Source organism: Buteo buteo, chromosome 4 (assembly GCF_964188355.1).
Source record: "Buteo buteo chromosome 4, bButBut1.hap1.1, whole genome shotgun sequence".
Taxonomy (NCBI): Eukaryota; Metazoa; Chordata; class Aves; order Accipitriformes; family Accipitridae; genus Buteo; species Buteo buteo.
Genome location: NC_134174.1, coordinates 69,914,123 through 69,932,531, shown reverse-complemented (window position 1 = coordinate 69,932,531; position 18,409 = coordinate 69,914,123). Strand labels below are relative to the sequence as shown.

The window sequence follows — 18,409 nt, the reverse complement described above, 5'->3', positions numbered from 1 at the left end:
TATGTAGTGTAGTAATTTAATTGATAAATTTGCTTTTTTCACATAATGCTTTCATTACCCTTTATTTACCAGAAAATACGGTATAAAGAATTTAGTAAGAATATATCTATTGGAAGACCACATTTAAGTATCCGTGCATGATGTAAGCAAACATAACAAGTATGTGATAAAACCTACACTTGCTCTGCTTATTTTTATACACAAAACCATGTGACATGCAACTCATTATTGCTGCCAGCTTCTTCCTACACACATCACCAGTGAAGGAGCCAACCAGTAGCAATACGTAATTTCTTCACTAAAAATTATTTAAGAAGACAGAAATACAATAATGATGCAACTTTTCGAAGAGAGATCAAGTTAAGTATTTACTTGCAAGAAAGCTGTAAGTTGCCATGGCAAGTTGGCAGAAGGCCTGTGGAAGCAATAGCTACAAGTATATATGTGGTGGGGCAGAGGTTTCAGGGGTCCCTTTTTCACCTGTTGGGAGAACCTTGAAAGACCAAGTGGATAAAGGGGAACGCAGGAGCAGGGATGTAAAGTCAGATCTCCACCTGCAGCCTGGGGAGGACCCCACGCCGGAGCAGGGGGATGCCCAAAGGAGGCTGTGACCCCATGGGAAGCCCACGTTGGAGCAGGCTCCTGGCAGGACCTGTGGCCCTGTGGAGAGAGGAGCCCACGCTGCAGCAGGTTTGCTGGCAGGACTTGTGACCCCGCAGGGACCCATGCTGGAGCAGTCTGTGCCTGGAGGACTGCACCACGTGGGAAGGACCCACGCTGGAGCAGTTTGTGAAGAACTGCAGCCTGTGGGAAGGACCCACGTTGGAGAAGTTCATGGAGAACTGTCTCCTGTGGGAGGGACCCCATGCTGGTGCAGGGGAAGAGTGAGGAGTCCTCCTCCTGAGGAGGAAGGAGCGGCAGAGAAAAGGTGTCATGAACTGACCCCAACCCCCATTCCCTGTCCCCTTGCGCTGCTGGTGGGGAGGACGTGGACAATTTGGGAGTGAAGCTGTGCCTGGGAAGAAGGGAGGGGTGGGGAGGAAGGTGATTTAAGATTTGGTTTTATTTCTCATTACCATACTCTGGTTTGATAGGCAGTAAATTAAGTTAATTTTCCCCAAGTTGAGTCTGTTTTGCCTATGATGGTAATTAGTGAGTGGTCTCTCCCTGTCCTTAACTCAACTCATGAGCCTTTCATTCTATTTTCTCTCCCCTGCCCAGCTGAGGGGGGGAGTGACATAGCAGCTTTGGTGGGCACCTGGCCTCCAGCCAGGGTCAGCCCACCACTAGTATAAACAATGGACCTAAATTTTAGACTCCGAACCCAAAGTATGATGGTAATTCGGTACCTTATTTCACTTTTTCTGAGAATGCAGAATCATTACAAAACTTATTTTATAAAATAGACATTAAAGGCAGATAACTACAAAATAAAATTTACACTATTAAGATAATAGCAGCATAGTGATAACACGACACAGAACCACCAACAGCAAGGTTACATGACTTATCCCAAAATGACAAAATCAGAACCCCTGTCTTGTAGCGTATTTGCTGCTATGGTCAGGATAAGCCTAACTCAGTATTTGACCATATTCTCTTCCAATTAAGATTTTCTTTAGGACTTATCTATACAGCCAAACTATATTATTGTTGGAGCATATGACTTAAAACAGTTACAAAAGCAATAGTGATGGATGGAAACATGATGGTTTGGGCCTTTTACTTGGCCCAAGTAAAAGCTAGCAGAGGAGACTGGGGAGTACTTCAGCTCGTGCTGGAGAGTATTACCCAGCCTAGGCTGAATAAAGCAAGGACACCTATGCCTCTATATCATAAAATGACACTTGTTTTATTGTGTAATTTGTATATTCACCCACCCCAACCTGTAAATGACCTTTAGATTCCCATTACTTGAACACACTTACTTAATTCCTTTAACGTCAATAAATAATTCACTTATTAATAATTTGTCTATTTAACATTAAGAATGCAAAAGTTAATAGGCTTTGGACCTAATACAGCCCAGCAGCTGAACCACTGTTTAACATCTTAAATATAAAAATGTCATCCTTCACCTTAGATATATACTGCAGCTGAACAACATGCCTTACATATTTTGGATAATTGATGTGCTTTAGTATTTCCAAATACAGTATTTGGAAAGAAGAAACTTTTGGAAACAGACTTCAAAGGAGAACTATAGCTTGGGAAGCAGGAAAGAGGAAATTGTTTCTTATTGCAGATTTCAAAGCAACAATCTTTATTTTTGACTTTAACAGATAGTCACTAGCTGATCCACCATCTGTAAGCCAGCATAAAAACAGGTAGAGATGATATAGATCATCTGTACACTCTCAGAGAGGTATCTACATTTTAAAATAGGAAAAAAAATTCCTACTTCATGTCCCAGAAAGGGGATACCACATCTTTCACCTTACAGTATTAAGTCTCTTCTCAGATCCTCTGTTAATAGGATTCCTTTAGCCAGCAGATGGATTGTGAATACAGGCAGTTTCATCTACTAAAAGACAACATAAATCATCATTGAGAAAGGAGAGACCGCAGTAAGGTTATCACCATACAGCCTTCTCCATGAAAGGTTTGCATTAAAGCATTAGTGAAATTAATTCATCTTTCATAAGAGCTTTGAGCAGTATCTGTGATCTATGATAACAACCAATTTCTCACTATGGGAAAAAAAAAATTACTCAGGCCTGATAGACTACACAAATCTGCTTTTTTTTAAATGGCTTAACATTATCTGGAGTGTTGCTCCCAGAGGCATCATTTGAGTCTTATGCCTAGCCAAGAGTACCCATAAATCAAGACAGAAAGTTTTGTTAGTTTTATATGCAGTGGGCTGTAATTATTTTGAATTGCATTATGCCTCAATCATTGTAATTACTTTTAGATCATCCTTAAGCAGCAGTAATAAAAAGAAAAGGAATCAGTCTTAAACCATTTCTCACACAAAACATTGTAAATGTGATATGAGAAGTCTGGCTAAAACACACAAGAGCATGAAAATGTAATGTTTGGACAGATATGCTGCTCACGCATTCTGCTGTGTCAGCTCAAATTTTCAAAATACACATTATTTTGTGGTGTTTAATTACCATAGTTATAACCAACACTTTTCTAGGAAAGAAATGGGTGATAATGAGATTAATTTTAGCCTTAAAAATAGAAACAGGTATATGAGAACCAAAACTATGTCACTGTTGGTTTTTTGATGTTGCTGTACTTATGTGTGCTTGAGAGACTCTTTGGTCTTCAGTCCAAAATGAAAAACAGCATAGTGTAAAAATCATCACAATTATTTTCTAACTTTTCAAGTCACGTGAAAAATACACTGGCTTGGGCTATGCTAGGTTGCACACCAAATGAGCATGGAAAATCACAGAACTGTAAATATTGATGCTGCTATTATCTGCATTATTGTAGTCCTGGAGAGTCCATACCACTTTCCCACTGCTTGAAGCTCTGAAATAAAATGGGTAAATCCCACAGTCTGTTCCACAAGTCTTGCCACAACACTATTACAAGCAGTTGTGCTGTGTGCAGGAACAGAACTAAACTTTCAAGGTGCTTCAGGGATTCGTTCCTATCTTAATTGCAAGTGTTTGTGGATTCTCTCCTTTCTTATTTATTCCCCCTCCAGGTAAACAGTATCCCTGACAACACCAGAACATGGTGCTTTCTCCTTAGAAAAGTATTTAAGGTAACGTAACGAATGGGAACAGTATGAATGCGTCAGATCTCCAAAAGGTACTGAGCTGCTTCTTGGGTTATGGACCTAATAATCCTGTACCTAAAGCAGCACTGCAGGGTGTATTGAATATAGTAGCTATTGCTCTAAATACAAACGTGGGGCCAACTGATCCCTGAGCACCCACAAGAAACGAACATAATCCTTGGTCCACAAAACAGTGGGGGAAAGCCACTAGACTCAACCATTTCTCCAAGAGACTGTGAAGAATTGTTCATGTAAGAGGTGGTAATAAATGGTGCTGAACAAGTTACAAATTTGCCAGTCTCACGATGAAACAACAGCAGTGAAATAACCATGGAAATAATTCTTCCTGGGTATCAATGAACAATCCATAATTTGGCCTATTTCTGTTAAGCGTGACAACAGCACTCACACACTGCTGTTCAGTGCTCTCAGTATTACAATCAAATCATTCAACAGCACTGTTCGTTTCCTACTTACGTTGTCAATTACCCATACTGCTACAGTTTATTGCTGATGGAGGAGAAAAACAACTATCCAAGTAACCGCTTGAAGTTCCTTCAAAACAATATAACACTTAACTTCAAAGAAGTATTTAAGATGTTTATTCACAGGAGGCAAAAGCTAGTAAAATTATGTCAAAAGCAATTTCCCTTCCAGTATAAAGATACAGAATACAAAAATAAATAATTTAGTGTCGAAGTCAAGAAAAAGAATAACCTACATCCCAACAACCCTGGAATTATTTATGCAATGCTCTTCCAAGGACACACGCACTATGTAAACATCTCTAAGTGTGTATATTTACAAATTCTAAATTAATTTTTAAAGTTTATTTAGTTCTTCCTTATGTAAAGTAGTAACATGCCTGTTTGATCCACAAATGTTATAGGAATTCAACAAATTTATTCGCTTGGCTTGTAGTAAACACTAATCATTAAACACCCATGTTCTAGATGTTCCTAAGAAATTAAAAATGAGAAACGAAAGCAAACATCAAAGAAGAGAATTGCAGGCAAAGACTACGTTTACAGGTGCAACTGCACTTGCAGGTGCAGTGGAAGAAAACCCTCAGCTATGCTTGTGTTTCTGGGTTTGACAAGACCTCCACCTTCAACTTCAAACATGCAGCACTCCCCAGTTCTTAAGAGAACAACAAAAAAATGGAGTATGAGGGCAGTGTCAGAGGGAAACATCAATATGTTTTCAAGTTACGTGTATTCTTGCACCAATAAGAAACCACCTTTTCCCTACATACTTGCAGTGACTGCAGTAGTACCTAGCCGTACTGAGCAGAAACCAGTATCAGCTGCAACCACGATTACAGAGCTGCTGCCACTGAATACAAATGGAATCCATTCAAAGTCGCATCTCACCCTGCCAAGGAGTAAGTATCCCTGAAACAGACTTGCAGTTGGCACTGTGTGCTATTTCTTTGGTTGTAAATGCACAAACAAGTCTTTTCATCACTGTCTCCATCCTTCACAAGAATTTCCTACTATACAAAGAACTCTATTTGAATTTGGTAAATCCATGCAATGACTTAAAACATATATTATAGGTGACAAGAAACCGACAAACAAACAAATAAAAACCCAAGACTCAATTCTGACCTTATTTACATTACTGAGAGTAGCACTCAAGTAATCAGAGCAAATCAGAATCAAACCTAGCATTTGGGAATGCTCCATAGGATTGTACGTACCTCAGGGAAATAATCCTGTGGAAACTTCTCTTTTTCCAGCATGGGTGTGCTTTCTAAAGTGTCTGAGTAGATTTCTTTCCCAGTAACCTTTTTATACTTCTTAGCTAGGAAGAGATACAAACCAAAATTAACATACATATCTTTAACATTATAAGCAAATTACAGCACTCATTGGCAAAGCAGTGGCATCTGCGAAATAGGTGGTAGGGTCTTAGCAAAAATATGCAAGCACTGAGCTGTTCTGGGTGAAAAAACAGAGACCACTAAACCATGTATAAACATACTTGTTTATATCAGACATCTTTAAGCTATACAGTTATGGGTAGTGTTACTTCTACTATCCAGAGCACTGTAAAGTGTTGGAGCTCTAATTATGAACCAGGTCTCTGTACACCCTTGCACTCAAACTTTCTGGCATGGTTCTTCCAGGAGATGCCTGTTTGTGTCCTCGGCCAGCATCCAGCAATCTATGCTGGATAATTACCAGAAAAATTAATTAATACAAAACACATTAACATGAAAAATGTTACTTATGAGTAGTGATTATCTGTACATTTTATCTAGCAACTCTTTTTTTCAGATTTTAAGTCTGCCTACCTAAGCATCAACTGACGCACATCTGTAATACATTATTAATCACATCTTTTACCCATCAAACAAGTACATAATAATTCATTTAGATAATCTCAGCTTTTTGCCTTTTGCTTTAGATCAACAATATTGACAATCATCATCAAGTTAGTGTTTGGCCACACTTATATCGTCTGCTGGGCTAGCTTTGTCAGTGGGGGGGGTGTGATTTTTGGCACTCTAGAACTGACCCAGTAATGCTGGTGGAACTCCTAATGAAAGATGAGTTGACCACAACCTGAGCAGCCCATTCCTTTTGTGGAACTGAACTGTGGTAGACTTGTTTTTAATTAAGATTTGTCTCTGCAAAGAAAGGTGACATCCTCAAGTCATGCACTGAAGTAATTCAAACATTACAAAGCCCTGAGAGAAAACAAGAAATGTGAAAAAAAGTTCTTCTATGAACAAACTAAATGTTTTCCCTCAGGGATGTGAGAGTAGCAGAGAGTATGCTGCACCAAAACCAAGTGGTTTACTGATTGATCTAGAACAGGAAAATTAGAAATTCCCTTCTGTTATGTCCTAAACCAGAAATGGGGCCAGTCGATATTCAGAAACAGCCATGCGAAACCTGATAAAAAGAGGAAATTCATCTTCTACTTAAGGCATTATTTTGCTGGGCAACTTAGTATCCCAGACTGTCAGACTTGAGCAAGATCCTGAAAAAGACTGGATATTCATAACTACTTAAATACCTAGGACTACAACAGAAATCATACATGCATGAACAGAGCCTTACTTAGACAGGACAGTTGTTAAGCTTCACGACCTAACCAAAACAGACTCCTGAGGTGCAACTGCCTCACAGCTGCACATCAGAGGATTTCCTCCGGATCTCTGCCATGTTTAGAAACAGTTACTGGACGAGACAGAACAGTGGTCTGATGCAGTACAGCCATCCCTGCATGCATGGGTGGAAAAGATTTTCAACTGCCAACTTCCCCACTACCTACATGCCAGCCTTCATCAGGCAAGAAGGCCAGTAACATAAATTGCCAAGTTTCAGTTGGGTGTTCCTTAGTCAGTTAAGTGACTGAAAATGATTAAAACAATAAAAATCAGATCTCAGGACAAAAAGGCATTCTTTTTTTCTTCTTATTTCCTCCTGAAATGTTCTGTGCTTATACAGGCAGCTCAGTCAACTCTGAACTATTTGTGTAGTCACTGGAAAACCTTTAGAGTAAAAAAAAAGGGTCTTATTTTTGAATGGCCTTGACTGATACTAGGCGTTCTGCATCAGTTCTCCTGATCAGATTATTTCAAACCAAGAAAGTAAAAATCTTGCTCTGGGAAAATGCAGAAGATGATGGTGATTCACTCCATCCAAATCCTGTATCAGCTGCTCTGTGACCCTGTAGCTACTCACCTCTTTCCCATTATCCATTTCTGGCTATTAGCACATGAGGTTGACATGTGGATTTAAAGTGGGAATGGGTGCTGTGTTTGTAAAAGAGACTTAGTGGTAAAGCACATCACTTTCCAAAGTCTTTAATGAATGGTTACATCACAGACAGAAATAGCACAGACTCTTCAGCCTTAACAATCAATCTATGGATCTATACAGCTCACGAACAAGAGGTTCTGCTTCTTGATCCACTTTGTACTCAGTCTCTCTCCTGATCAGGGCAATGTATTGGCATGTCTAAAGACAAGAACCTAATTTACCAAACTCCTCCAACACAGGAATCCTGGCAGCTATCTTACAGCTACCGTTTAAGCTGGAACTACCCAGCTGGACTGAGTTTTGACTAGGAACGCATAAGAGAAAAACTCCAAAACAACTATTATCAAGAGCCCTGAACTGTCCAGTTCTACTGGATATCTGGTGAAAATACAAAGCAATACAAACACTTGTCACTTTAAGTTGTCTAGATAAAATATTTTATATAATCTGAGGAAGCATTTACTGTAATGTAGCAATATATCTTCAGGGAAAAAAAAAAGTATCATTCTTTATGTGCCAATCACTTTGAGATCTGGCTCCCACAGGAAGACTAAACAAATATCCTGATAAACTAATGTGGCATCATTCTAAGTAGATCATGGATGGATGTGCCTCTTTCACTAAGTTTAACGGTGTCAGCAAAAAGATCCCGATGTCATTCAGGATACAGAAAACATTTGGCAGAACCGTAAGGACTGAAGGCTTCTGCTATGAGAACCTAAATAAAAGGTAGCACTTGGCAGAAAGGAGGCACTTTACCATCGACTTACATTAACATCAATGCTTAATATGAACCAGTGATTCATTTACACGACTGCTGAGAATCAAATGCAGGAGGAAAGAAGCATGTCTTCTCATGTATCTCCAAGTAAAAAAACTACCAGGCTGTTTCTGATTTCACACCAGAGAAAATGAGATTCTTTCTGTAAATCAAAGTGGTAGGCTGAAACTGGCCTAATACCCCAATCAGCAAACCCCTCTGTTGGATGACGGCCCTTTAGAACAAGTAGCTTGTCAATAGTTTAAAATGTAAGTGAACTTTTGGGCCCCTGACCACTGTAAAAATAGCCCAACACCACCTATGCTGTAGCAAATAATACGTGAGGCTGTAGGAGAAAATGGTTATCATTTTAAAACTCAAATATGTCTTCCTGAGAACTGAAAAACAGAGACCATCTTTTTTTTCCAAAGACTGTATTCAGTCACATCCAACTGTGCAGTGAATTTTGAAAAGACACAGTGATGTTACAGGAATATTGAATTGTATATAAACATCTTTTTTTGCATGCTTTTGAGTAGAACCAGAATTTCATAATGATTTTTGTGCAGAGAACGTTTGTATCCATTTGGATTTTTCCTCTGATTTAAGAGCTTAATACACTGTGAAAATGTCAATAGTCATGAGAGAAGAGGCAAGTTTTACATTTTCCCTGAAAGATGGGAGCCTTCAGGGTCATATTTTACAAACACTACACTGGGAGACTGATTCTGCTCTACTTTAAGAGAACAGTGGGTGACTTACAACACCGATTCAGTGTAGCACCTGCTTTCCTTGGATTTTTATTACGAGTTTTTTCTTCCCAAGTGATGATTGGGCCAAACACATCTTTATGTGCATGGTTCACATATCTGGCTTTGCTAAGGTTTTGCCAAGCAAAACAAAGCACTGAACATTTACAGTGTTTATTTTTTTAACAAGTATCTGCTTATTTCTTTATATTGATTATTTGCCCCTACACTTTTTCCTTCCATTTTCTCTCTTTTTAAAAATTCTTACATTTTCTTTTAAAAGCCATACAGTAGCGAATAAGCTGTCAATCGATGATTAATAAACCCAGAAAACTCTTCTTTCCCTAAAACAGCTGTCATTTGGCTCTGTGAGATGTCACTAGAGCAGGACAGCTCTTGTCTATGACCAGCAGGAGGGAACTTCAGGTGGAATTTAGAGCGAAAACGCTAGTCCTCCAGTGCTGGCGTGATGAAGTTGTGGGCTCAGGAATTAGGTGTGCAGATACAGTTCACATATTACTGATACACAAAGCCATTCATGTGGCAAAATAAATGAACAGTTACTAACAGTGGACCAGCAGGCTGTTCAGTCCAGGGACTGGGGTACCTACCTTGGACGCCCAGCTTCACGTGCAATGCCAACTTCCTCCAATATTCCCACCCTGCACACAGTTCACCTGACAATACTATCATTACTTAGTGCCTGCAAAACTGTTCTAGTTTGGGAGAAAGTCTAGCTATGACCTCTCATTAGAAGTCCCTATATCGCTATTCAGTCTTCCAGTACGGACTCTCAGAAACAAAATCTACTCTGAACTGCCTATTATAGCTAAAATTCTCCTTCAGCATTAAAAGCAATGATGACAGGAGGACTTATGTTGGCTACATCTTGAATTGCTGTATACATAGAACTACCATTCAAATATTTCAGGGAAGGAAGACCCTGTACCCTCAATTACAAGAGCAGAGAGAATCTGTCTCTACTGAGAACAAAAATAATGAATCTATATAATTAAGACAATTAGTTCACTCCATAGTTACCACCATTTCAACAGTGTCTCAAATTAATGGGATGCTAGATGTAGTGTTAATGTGATTCAGCTCAGTAAGCGAAAGGAAGCTCAGAAGATTTTTGTATTTAATATAGAGACAGTTCCCAACTGAAATAACATAAATTTTATATAATCTTTCCTATATACACCTCAGGAAGCATTCAATAATTTTCTATGATATTTCTAATATTTAATGTACATAGCCTAGCATTACTTTTAAACTTCTGAGATTTAGCAAGACCTCCAACCTGACCGATCAATGTGGGTTAAAAACAATGACAACCTCCTACTGACCTGCACTGCTCCAAAGTAATTTAAGCCATAAATCTACCTCAGCTGCTTTGCAAAATGACCATCACTGTTGGACGTTTAAGGTCTTGGTCCTATATCTGATCTACATGGAACAACCTTGTGGCTGTTCAGAGTTCTTTTGAAATCATCAGGGATCTCTATGGATCCAAAGGTCCATCTGCATGGGAATGATTAATGCACCCATTTTCAACCTGTGGCCTGTCCATTGACTTCTTCTAAGAGGTCTATAAAAGGTAAGAAAAGTAACATCTGTCATAAATGGACTTGCATGCATTATACAGAACTCCACATGACATGGAAAAAACTGCTAGGCACCATATTCAGAAAAGATGCCAGAAAAGCTGCCTTGATGTATAAAGCCAATTCACAATCAACAACATTTAATTCCTTTGCTTACCTTTAAAATCAAACTGGTAGATGTTTTTCAAAGATTCATGAAGAAAGTAAAAACTTCCTAGAGCCTGTAAAAGACAACAAAAAGAAATTATAAAAATATCTACACTTTTGGCTAACAAAAAAGTATCATGCTTTCCAATTAAAAAAAAAAAAGAAGAAAATAAATACTAATAAATAAAATTCCTAATTTTTACATTTTCTAAGATCTTCAAAAATATTCATTTCCTTTGTTGCTTCTCTGAAGTTTCATAAGCCATTATAAAGAAGATCCTTAACAGCTGACTAAGCATGGTAAGGGCACAATTACCAGGTGTACTTTTAGAAAGACCAAATGGATGGATGCAATTAGTAATACAGACAAGTACCTTTCTAAACACTGAACACATCCCCACAATTCTTTTACAAAAAGCCTGACAATTTCTGCTTCACTTTCAGAGCAAAACACATGCTTTTGGAGACTGCAGTACAGAAGCAAGAGAAGGGCTGAGCGATTCAATAGCTTTTAAGAGCCAAGCACAGGTTTTCCATCTTCCTATCGAGTTGTGCAGAGTGAATGACTTTGCCAGCTGCAGAGCAGGCATAAGACTTAAAATCTAACAGAAGCATTGGGAATACTTGTACACACTTGTACAGCTTTCCCTGTCCTAAGTGTTTTGAGAATAATTGTAATGACTTAACAGTACAGTATGTCCATCTCTGCTAGCTACACTTGGAGAGCAACTGCTACTCCTAGCTTTGGTGTGAAGCCTACAGAGGCAAGTATTTTCTCACAATGCACTGACCCAAAGAGAAAAAATATACCAATATCTAGTAGAGGGGGCTAGATGTCTGAATACATGTTAAGTTTCTTGACACTGGCAGAACTGATGTATTTCTAAGTATAAGCAGAAACAGCGTTTAATGCCCACAATAATACATGAAAAATTTGAGTTACTATTGAAAATAAAATACTATGTGTTCGTAGTCTGGATTTAGATAGGACTTACAACTCCTTCTGTTGATCTAGTCCTGAGCAACTATTCTCTTTAGTTTTTTTCAAAACAGTGACCTAATCCAACTATGGAATTCTGTTACAGTTTTAATGATTAGTCCATGACCGAGTAAAGCATGTAAACATAGAAGTAATCTCTCCTGCATTGAGAAAAGCTTACAAACTCCCATCCCAGCAAAACGATTTTAAAAGGATACTGAAGTCCACCCATATTCAGCAAAACATTAGTACCTCTTTCTTACAAATACTTAAGTAATTTCCTGGTTTCTGAAGATATCTGAGATCTTAATCCTGAGTCCATTATTAAAGAGAGCATCTTTGTTCAGGATACCACCTAAGCATACCCCTTAGTTGCACAGGCACAAGCACTTTGGCCCCAACGTGGACGAGAGCTGAAATGCCATCTGTCTTCAGACTGACCATAGTGCAGGGTGTGTTGTCTGGCTGGTGAGAACAGCAGTCAGCCTACTGTGGATTTTAGGACCCTTTTCTCTGCCACAGAGTTCCCATAACATATGAGGAAATCCAATCCAAGCTTCTCACATCTAATAAGTATATATATTCCTCATTTTCTGGATACCCACTCTCGGACTTCTGGGATCCAGTTTACAGAAGGCCTGAGTAAACCCAGCTGCAACTGGCACTAATGGCACTGTGCTCCAAATACACACATCATAGCAGAGTGAAAATAATGCTTGTTCCAAATCAGTGTCTTATGCAAGTAAAATAAAGAAATGAAGACCTGAAGTGCAAGAGATCATCTAGTCCAGAGGTGGTTCTCAAACACGGCAGGTAAAATGCCCATGGTCACATACTAGCAGCAGAAAGTGCCAATGCAGACCCTGCAGAGGCTGCTGAAGGAATGCTACATGGCTTACCACGTCAGGAAGAGCTGGCTATCCCTCATCTGGTCCAGTACCTGCCACCCAGACAGGACCCAGCGCATCCTAGACCTATGTGTTTTAGCTAGGCTGTTTCAGAGACATGCACGAAAGACAACATAGAAAGACAACCCTCTTAGCATAGAAAGGACTGTTCCTCCACCAGAACATTTTCCAGGGTTTGCAAGTTACAAATGTAGGCCATGCCTGATAAACAATTTTCTAACTTGCACCTAAAAACCTCTGCAGAAGAGGCTTCCACAACCTCCTGACGCAGCCTGACATAATCTTTCCCTACCCTGAAACTTATAAAGTTTCCTTAACAGGGACAACCCTCTTTGCCTCCCGGCTCCAGTCTTTTCTTCCTATCCTCACAGCAGGGACCCCTGCTCCTTTTCCAGTGAACCTCCATGGACTGGAAGGCTGCTAACCTGGGGTGCTCAAGCCGGCTCCATTTATGCCATGGAAGCTTTGCCAAAATTTCACTTATACATACTGAGAGCTTGCTGCTTGCTTTTACTTCTTCACAGTCATATAAAATACACTGTTTTCCTCCAGTTATAGAAGAGAGTAAAGGAAAATCAAATGAGAAAGGAAAAAGTACTGTAAATAGACTTTATAGTGGAATATAAAAAACATATAAATTTTAAATGAGAACTTGATGAGCCTTTAAATACATCTGATGCACTCAACAGAAATTGAGGGGGAAAAAAAGGAGCCTGCCACTAGATAAACTCTTATAGAGAAGTATAAAAGAAGCAACGCTTTAAACAAAAAGGATGGTTTAGTTTCGTTTTGTCTTTTACTGCTGTAACGACAGAGACCCTCCTGGCAGAGTAGTGTTTTGGTTCAGTGACTGCTGCATTATTTATGAGACGCTGCACATCCAGAGATTAAACATTTGCTGATTTGTCAAAAGCACAAACATGAGGTCCTGCCCATCTCCTTGACATATTAGTCCATCCAACAGAAAACACTGTCACACATTTAATTGATGAGTACACTTCCCTGTGACCCAGTCAGCTTCCTTTAGGTCTTTGGTTTTCTTTTTTATAACATGCAGGAGGCAAATAAGAAAATGCAGGAGACACTCTTGTAGAGGACTCAAGGTTAACTATCCCGCAACAAGGACACACTGCCAGAAAAAAAATAAATCCTGATATAAGATAAAAACATTGCCTCCGGATATTTAATTTCTAACTGAAGAAATTGTCATTAGCAATAGAAAATGCTCCTGTCAAGCTAAACTTTCACTATAGTCTGGCCTTTGGATTTTAAAAACAGGAGATTATTCTTAAATAGCAGTATGTTTACAGAGAGGTTTTTTTGTAGAGAAAAGTAGATTTTGCCTCTCAGAGAGCTAAAACTAGATAAAAGTCTTAAAATCACATGCAAGCTACAGGTAAAATTAAATTGTTGTACTTGAAAATAACTTTCCTAAACTCACTTATAAAGCCCCCAGTTAAAACAAAGAAAGAAAAATACAGTTCCTGTCACAACTTTAAATTTTGTGGGAAGGCAGCAAATCCTATGTTAAAACTGCCTGCTGCTTTTAATGCACATAGGCACTGCTCAGACACATCATCATCAAGGAAAAACACGGATGGAAGAAAGTTATTTTCTGAATTCTCCTTGATAAAACAAAGTTACAGTGAGGTTGATCAGAAATGGGGGCTTGGGATGGGGTTAGAACATGGGGCTCAGCTGTGGTACCCTTCCTTCATGCAGACTTGTGAAGGTAGCGACAGTGACTGAGTTCGTCAATACTGCTTGGATGAGTAGGCGTCTCCTAATATGGTTCTGTATCACAGAATTTCACCTTATGCGTAAGCATCTGATGTTCTTAACATTGATGCATTTTAAACACACACAGTTTTTATCCCACTGAAATCAGTGCGATCAATTATGAAGTAAAGTACTTCTGAGTGGAAGGACACTACAGCTGAGCTCTTACCTGCTTATTTATTTAGAGAGCTGACCTTAGATAAAAGCTTACAAATATAAATAATTCCAATCTGATCTCGATCTCTCTCTCTCTATATATATTACAGAAGAAGGAAAGTATAAACATCTGATGAGTTCTCAGTTACAAAAATCTAGTTAACTACGATCAGTCTATTATACTAGAAGCTATTATTAACTTAATAGAGTGCATTAATCATAGAATCATAGAATCACAGAATCGTTTAGGTTGGAAAAGACCTTTAAGATCATTGAGTCCAACCATCAACCCAACACCACCATGCCCACTAAACCACATCCTGAAAGTCATGTTCTCTAGACTTAAGTCATTCTCCCCTCTCCTACTCTTTCTGAATTCTTCCCAGTCGGTCCATCTCTTTCTTCAATGCACAGGACAAAATCTGACACATAAAGATTACGCTTTGTTATATAATATTACTCTTTTAAGAACTCAGTGTAAGGATACAGTTTTATTTCAGCTCCTTATATGGGCTTCAGAAGAAAAAAAATGAACCTCAGCAAGCATCTGGAAAACATCATCCCAAATGCCTCAAGTCTCAAAAATTTAAAAGCAAATGAAAAAGGGATCCTGGAATGGGAAATCCTGGGCTACATCAGCAACACATGGCCAATTCAGCCTACCTATAACATCTAAATACTGTTTTTAAGGGAGTTTTTCTTCTCATAATCTAGGATACACAGCAGAATCATGCAGGCTGGAAGGGACCTTTGGAGTCTGCAGTACAACCCCTGCCCAAAGCAGGGCTGACAACTGGGCTGCTCAGGGCATTGCCAGATGATTCAAAAACCTCCAGGGCTGGAGACGGCCTCTGCTTTTGAAGCCTCTGTTTCAGTGTTTGACCACCTTCAGGGTAAACCTTTTTTCCCTTTATTCTCATTGGAATTCCCCTTTCCACAGCTGAGATGGCAATGTAAGGCTAACTAAAAAAAAATATTTGGAAATAGTGACCTATCCAAATCAGGCAAAAATAATTTTAAAGGCAGGTGAAAATTTAAATCTAGGCAACAGGATTATGAGTTCTGAAGCTTCGCTACCTAACATGTCAATACATAAACCAACAAGAACCAAGATGCTCCAAAACCTGTTTTATTTAGATGCCGTAATTCTATTAAAAATAGTGCTGCCACTTGTGCTCAAGCTACAACTTTATTTCTGAGCATCCTGATTTGCTCACTGCTTGACTTCTTACAGCTTTAACCTTGTTTTTAAAAACTAATTTTGCAGAATTATGTGGCAAAAATTTGGTTTGATAGTCTACATTTGTAGCACTGAATGTCAACTAACTGTGCACAAAGAAGGTCTGATAGTGACTAAGTAACACTGTACAGTTTCAGGAACTGATACTACTAACATTAAGATAGGCTTTGACTGTGCAATTCTAAACACACCATTGAAAAGAAGCAAAAATAGAATGGAATGGAAATTACGACTATCACTATCTTCCGCATTGTTACAGACTTAATCAGGTTTATGTACATAAATGTTAACCTGTAAAAATGATGGAGTGCAGTTATAATTCACTGCCCTAACACAATGAAATATAAGTGAAAAGAAACTTTCTTTCAGGGTCTCATGCCCAGGCCCTTTTCTTGAGGAGATTAGGTTAATTCAATTTATTTCTCATAAAATGACAGTTTAACAATAAAGTTAAATGATATTAATTCCAAGTCTAGAACTTTGCTTTATTTTCTCATTTACAATTTTAATATTCTTTGGAAAAAGAAGTAGTGGCACATACAGTAGCAGTAGTACATACGCTGTCTAAGTAATATAATACAGAAACACATTACAAATTAAAAACCACCCCAAACAGTTCAACGTTTAAAAATTTCAAATGTAGAGAAAGAAAACTATTATTTGTTCCACTTCAAGGATAGTTGAAATTGATTACTTCTGCTGCTAGCACAGATTCTATGCCATCTGTAAGCAGGTCCTTTTACTAAAATGCAACCTCAGAAGTCGTGTTGCATATTGTACCTTACTTTCTCAGTTTCTGTTACATCTATGTTACTGACTGCAGAACAGTGAATCAACAAATCTGCAAATATTTAAGCCCTCTTTACGACAGTCTTTCTAGAGTAGAAGCCTGAAAAATAATATGCACCGAGATTCACCAAAGTTGACTTTACTGTACAGCTGGGGAGGATGCACATTTTGCAACTGCAGGCCCCCCACGGACAGTGCCGCAGTTATCCCCTGAATGGATGAATCTGTCGACTTTCATCTCAAGCATTCAGAGCAACCTCATTTCTGAGATTAAGGCTCAGACACAGCGCGACAAGCTCTTGGTAGCCACTCTGAACCCGAATTGTAGTGGTACTGCACCAAGAAATGAACAGGAGATGGTGTACACTCTGCTGTATGTGTAATGTCTTACCAGAATGAAGTGAAGGGAGCAGCCACAGTCTTCTCTGCTTGATTTTCCAAGTAGTCTGCAAACACAGACTAGTCATGGAAATTGAATTTCAGTAGCCCTGTTGCAGAGTGATGAATGGATAGCTCACAGTTAGGCTCAGATCAGAAAGTTCTTTGTTAGGCCAACCTGCCAACCCTTGGGTCTCTAACTGTATTAAAATCACCTTGTAGGCAGTAATACCAGGAGTTACTAAAAGTTCAGGAAGATCAGCACAACCTGCTGACCTTCAGGTGGTCACAGGGACCGCACGTGTCATTTTCTGCACTGATCAGCCAGGTGCCTTTCTACCCTACAAGTAAAGCCAGGAGCTGACAAAACAGAAAGGGCTTCATCAGAGTTTGAGCCGTGTACTTGCTCCCATAAGCATACGTACAATTTAAAGTAATACCCGTGGGTGTGAGGAAATACCACACAGTCACTGCTGCTGGCTCTATTTAAATTTATTCACATTTTGCTTCATAGAGGAGTTTAAGTATTGTAAATAGGCAGGAATGTATATATACACCCTAACTAAAATAGCTGAAAGCATCAAAGCGAAAAGTCAGATAGGACAGTTACGAACAATAGTAATTTTTAGCTTGGCCAAACAGCTTAGAAACGCACAAGAATGTTAGAACTGATTGCTGATTATTCTTCTGTCTCCCCTGTACACTATAACTAAACAGCTCTGCTGTAACACTCCTAAAATCAAATCGTTAGACCTGCACACAAAATCCTACAGGTAGACGACAGAAAATTTCCTCTGTGAACTCCTAGAAACTCTTTCAATATCACAACCACTAATTGTAGAGTACACAGTCAAACACATACTAGTTTTTCAAAGCTTTTGTGAGACTGGCCCTTATGGAAACGTTCAGGAACTCAGTGAAAAGGCCAGGCAATTATCTCATGACCAATACTGTTACTAACAAACTGCCTTTTTTCAGGACTGACAGAAGTACCTGCCTGTTCTTACCATGGGTGTGTACAGAACTGTACTGCCAGCAGTAGAAACAGATAGCAAAATTTAACTTACAGTTAGTGCATGTTTATTAGAAGTGCTTTGCATCTCCCCCCCCTCAAAGTATTATGGAGAAAAAACTAGGTACCTTCTCCCTCTTAGCAGACTGAAGTTAAACGTTCACTGCTTTTAATTAGGTGCCAGAATGATACTCCGTACAATACTGGAAATGTCTTTCATTATTCCATGCCAAAAGACTCACGTGGAAAACCTGGTACTAATGGCAACATGAACAAATTTGTTCTGATGGATTACACATCTGGCATTATTAAAAATGTTATTCCTTTGATTATATAGAAATCTTGCCACAAAAGTCTGGAGATTTAAACAGCCATAGCTTTTTAAACAGCTAA

At 38.9% G+C, this 18,409-nt stretch overlaps 1 protein-coding gene across 1 annotated transcript in view; it reads right to left on the bottom strand.

The window, feature by feature from the left end:
* The window catches only part of INPP5A (inositol polyphosphate-5-phosphatase A), a 259,357-nt gene that overhangs the window by 109,184 nt on the left and 131,764 nt on the right, over positions 1-18,409 (bottom strand). The window contains exons 5-6 of the mRNA XM_075026659.1: positions 10,786-10,849; positions 5,442-5,545 (exon numbers count right to left, since the gene is read on the bottom strand). Of these exons, the coding sequence (XP_074882760.1) occupies positions 5,442-5,545; positions 10,786-10,849 (168 nt within the window). The remainder of the gene's footprint in view (positions 1-5,441; positions 5,546-10,785; positions 10,850-18,409) is intronic.